Source organism: Rhamphochromis longiceps, linkage group LG16 (assembly GCF_057381845.1).
Source record: "Rhamphochromis longiceps isolate RC_006_pf linkage group LG16, R_longiceps_female_GT1.1, whole genome shotgun sequence".
NCBI lineage: Eukaryota > Metazoa > Chordata > Actinopteri > Cichliformes > Cichlidae > Rhamphochromis > Rhamphochromis longiceps.
In genome coordinates, this window is record NC_140572.1 from 24,791,585 (window position 1) to 24,796,144 (window position 4,560).

At 40.3% G+C, this 4,560-nt stretch overlaps 1 protein-coding gene across 2 annotated transcripts; it reads right to left on the reverse strand.

The window, feature by feature from the left end:
- Nucleotides 1–2,257: 2,257 nt before the first annotated feature.
- dap1b (death associated protein like 1b) lies at nucleotides 2,258–4,169 on the reverse strand. 2 transcript variants are annotated; one of them, XM_085384414.1, is made up of 4 exons: nucleotides 4,000–4,169; nucleotides 3,129–3,225; nucleotides 2,909–2,972; nucleotides 2,258–2,793 (listed from the first exon to the last, which is right to left on the reverse strand). In XM_085384414.1, the coding sequence occupies exons 1-4, from the start codon at nucleotides 4,067–4,069 to the stop codon at nucleotides 2,677–2,679; spliced, it is 348 nt and encodes a 115-aa protein (XP_085240540.1). In that variant the 5' UTR covers nucleotides 4,070–4,169; the 3' UTR covers nucleotides 2,258–2,676. The 2 variants fall into 2 exon arrangements, with proteins under 2 accessions (XP_085240540.1, XP_085240539.1); XM_085384413.1 differs by having other exon boundaries at nucleotides 2,909–2,975; nucleotides 4,000–4,159.
- Between the last annotated feature and the right edge of the window lie 391 nt (nucleotides 4,170–4,560).

Sequence of the window (4,560 nt, forward strand, 5' to 3'; positions counted from 1 at the left end):
GTCTAATTGGTTTAGGTCTGTATTAGTGGCTGCTGAAAGCAGGATGTTGCTCATTGGCTTTGTGCATACTGCTGAATCATAGTTTGACCATAAACCTGTTGACTTTAACATTTTAATATTACAGCTTGATCGAAATGCTAGTTTTACATAGAGTAATAAATATAAAAAATTTCACGAACTACAGCACACGTGTCAAATTAGGTTACTGGATTATTGCAATTAGATCCAGAGTAAGGTTTTCCATACGGTTTGACTCAGTCTGGTGTGGCAAGTGAAGTTCGTAGTGCACCTTAGTCTGTGGTGACCTCATGAGGTAACATTGTTTTATGCAGCTTGTTCTGAGGGAAAAACATTAATCTCAGCGCAATCTTGCAAAAGTTTTTGGTTCTTTTTTAACACCAATTCGTTAACAGCAAGAATATAAAGCGATATGATGATAATTGTTCTACATTGTGCTGAGGTGACAAGAGTCTGCTGTGAAAAAGGAATGATCAGAAATCTTAGTTTTGGTGGAAAATGGGGTCTTACATAAAAAAATCTTTACATTGTGATATTTTCTGCATTTTGCAAAAAAGAAAAATACTTTTTGTGTATTATTATCCTGCAGTTATGATGATATACTTTGGGAAGGAACATGGACAGTGACACACATTTCTTCCAGTAAAAAAAAGGAAGATAAAACACCTATTTTCCGAGTTTGTTTTTTGTTGTTGTTGTTGTTGTTGATGATGATGCTCTCGGGTGAAACTGGTGTGTGAAAGTCTTCAGCGGTTATGAGTTCACAATTCCCTTGGAAACTGCTGTAATGTGCAGATTCCAATAAGACCTGAAAAATAGACTCAGACTTCATCTGATGCACTGAGCACTTCTTCTCCACTCATCTCGTTGCACTCCCCGTGTTTAAACACCACTGCAGCATGTCATTCAAATGTTGCCTTTCCCCCCCGCTAGATTGCGTTAAGTCCCGTCACCCTCCAACCAGTCACGGCAGATGGCTGCCCCTCCTTGGGCCTGGTTCTGCTGGAGGTTTCTTCCTGTTAAAAAGGATTTTTTTTCCTTTCCACTGTCGCAAAGTGGGTTCACTTGATTGCTGTTTACTCCAGAATATTGTAAGGATTTTGCCTTAGAGGACAAAGCACCAGGTGACTTTTGTGATTTTGCACTATAGAAATAAATCTGCATGGAACTGAAAATATCCAGCAACAAATACATCAATTAAGTCACTTTGGTATTCTGACATGAATCCACACAAATGTCTGTCATTCTTGTGTGTGCTCAGCATGCAGTACTCTGGCTGAGAGAGATTTCTTTACAGTTTTTATTTTATCCAATCTGTTTCAAACTCCTGTTTGACCATCTGTCTCTTGCAGCTCATCCTGAGGAGCAGAAAGTGGAAAGCAGATTAGTTTGTTTTTCTCTCTCTCCCCATCTACCTTGTGAAATGTGGCACCTGCAGTTTGAGTTTACTAGCCTGCATTCAAGAGGCATCCCTGAAAATGATTAAAACCCAACAGTCACAGCACCTGTCTGGTTCATATTGCACAGAGGTGACCTGTAGCACAGCCTTGACACTAAAAACAATAACACTTCTGCAATCCCTTTTGACTTTCACTTTCCAGACACGTGGAGTCTTGGTGGTTTCTGCAATTTATCCAACATATTAAAAGAAAGAAAAAAATCACCACTACGCAGTAGTATTGCCAAATGCATATGGAGATACTGAACCCTGGAAAAGGTTCCAAAAAAAATGGTCAAGATATAGATCATGGACAGGCTCCGAATGGAATTGGGGGCAAAATGTTCTAAAGCAAAGATCAGCTCTGTGAATCCTACAAGACCAAACTAGCTTTTATGGAAGAGTTTTCTTTTTCCCCTTTCATCCGTCTCACTGTTTAACTACGACTCACTGCACACACATACTGGGATAATTAAAATAGTTTGGCTACATAGAGGGTGGACTTGCTGGAACATTACGATATCACGGTTCAGTCACTATATGAAAGAGGCCAGATGGATAGAAGCAAGCATATATTATAAGTAAATAAGTAAAAAGTAAATAAATAATTATAAATAAGCATATATATATATATTGCATAGATGCACGCAGTTTAGAGATTGACTTGTGAAATCCATGACCAGATAGTCTGGTTTATTAAAGTTATAAATGGCCATTTGCTGCCCCCTTGTGGCCATTTTAGAGGGAATGAACAGAAAACTGTTCCAAGAAATAAACAGAGACATAACACAGTGATGGCTTGCAGTCCGCTTTTTTGTTTTTTAATAAATCTAATACAATTGCCATGCAATACAAAGTGAAGATTCCCCTTAAAAGCACCCTTATAAAACTCAGTAACTTAACCCCTCCCTTCAAACATACTCATACCCACCAAATGCTTTTGTTTTCCAATCAGATGACAAATACAAATATAGAATTCTATTATTATGCCAGAAAAGATGCATGAAGTGCTGGTTTATAGTATTCACATACAAGCTTGGCCCCAAAGAGCTTTTTTTTTTTTCCTTCTTCCTTCTAAGTAAACGAAGCTTGAAAGCTTTCACTCCATCAACACTTTACAGGCAACCTGTCAGTCTCAGTCTCCTCATGTGTCTAACACTTCACATTGGTGTTTAACGGCTGACTTAACATGGTTCCCTCTAGGGCATGCCCGAAAAAGTTCAATACTTCCTCGGCTGCTGGATGAAAACGATCCGAGGGGAGTGCGACTTCTCCACCGCGGGGCGCACCTTACTGTGCCTCACGCTCACAGGTGTTTCTGGGAAGTCGTGGCTCAGCTGCAAAACATCAGGAAGGAGGTTTATTATCCACAATACTTTGAAGCACTGCAACTAACCCAGTTGGCTCGGAAAGGAATTAACTCGCTTTTTTAAGAGTTAATTCTTTGTTTACCTTGTCGAGGGTTCCTGTTAGAAGTATGCCAACTTGTTGCATCCTGTTGGGGGTGGCAAGGGACCTGCTGCACAGGTTTTTAAAACAGAGTTATACTCAGCTTTTAAAGCAAAGTTAGTGACCTATATGATCGAAATGCTGCTGGGCATTCTTACACACTAATGTTTGAAGCTAAATTTGTTTTCAGCTCAAGCACATTTACTGCAGAGTGTGAGCATACCTGATTTTATCAGACTTCCTGGTGTCCTTTTCTGGAGTTGCATGGGTGGCATTTTCTTCCATGCCTTTCTTGGCCACCCTTTTACCCCCGGCCTTTACTAGTGATGCAAAAGAGGAAAGAAACAAAAAACAATCTGTGTCAAAGCAGTGTTTTACAGTGCATTTCATGCAACTGAGACAGAAGAGTGGAAAGTAAAAACCACAAAGGTTTTCAACTCTTTTCTCTCACTTTTTGCACTTGCAGTTCAAGCTTATGAACACTAGCATTCATTCAAAAAGTAGTCACTTCGTTGTCCGCTTCATCGTGCAGAGGTGACCTATAATCCTAAAAACTATCAAACACTCTGTACTTTCTTAAAACCTGGACACATGATAGTTTCTGCAGTCTGTCCCTCATAATATGAAATAAAATTAATGTGCCATGGCGTCCAAAAAAACCCCAAAACATATATAGTAATGGCACAAAAGTTCGTACAAACGAAAGTATCACATTGTCAGATCGTCTTCGTAAACAGATGAGTGACACCGCTTCAAGCTGCAGCTGTTAATGCAAAGTTAACTACTGTTCCGCAGCTTTGCACGAATAGCACTGCACGGTGCACCTAACAGGCCTCCCTTCAAACAAAAGCGCTTCTTGCACTTTAGTACTCCAATGCCACAGCAGCCAGTCAGCTCCAGCTATCGCACTTTTTCATACTGCGTGTCAAATTAACGGCAAAAGTTACGTTACTGCAGCGGGGTCGACTCGCTCTGAACGACTCTGTAACTGGGTCAAGGAAAGGAAAAACAACAACAACAACTCTCAAGCTTTAATAAAGTTTTAAAAGATAAATAAAAAAAGAGCAGGCAGCTATCAGAGAGACACGGCTTACCTGCCGGAGGGTGGCCAGCTTTCAGCCGAGCAGCCTCCTTCGCTCCAGATTTGGGGAGTTGTTGCACCATTTCTTAAAAACTTTCCGCAGTGAAAGCACCAAACTGTCCTCGACGCCCACTCCGCTGTTTTTATTCTCTACAACAGAGATGACGTCCCGCGAGGCTACAGGAAGTTTGCGGCCAGCGAAACGCCTCTTTGTTTTCACCTTCTTTTTTCTTTTTCTCTACCCGCTGATAGTTTACCGAGAAAATGAAACTGTACACTAACCGTTTGCGGTTTGCAGCACGATTTATGTTACTGTTACTTGATCTTATTTTGAAAATCTTTTCACAAAACTTCAAGATTGGCAACAAAAAGAGTTTTAACCACACTTAAACTATTTCTAGGTATGACAGCCCACAGACACAAACCCCCAGAGGAAGTTTTCGATTGCACGAATATATTCAGTGAAGAAGAAAATAACACTGTGTCATTTTAAGGCAGATATTTTTTCATCGCATTAGACTCTTTTATCCAGCATGAGGATCCAAAGTAAGCAGCGATAGTGCCACCATGTTTA

Bases quoted from the DNA above. Each gene is read 5' to 3' on its own strand.
- dap1b (XM_085384413.1), bottom strand. From the start codon at position 4,069: ATGGTGCAACAACTCCCCAAATCTGGAGCGAAGGAGGCTGCTCGGCTG. The intron at 2,976-3,128 runs GTATGCTCACAC...AAACCTGTGCAG, and splicing joins AGGAAGTCTGATAAAATCAG to CAGGTCCCTTGCCACCCCCA. The intron at 2,794-2,908 runs GTAAACAAAGAA...GATGTTTTGCAG, and splicing joins TAACAGGAACCCTCGACAAG to CTGAGCCACGACTTCCCAGA.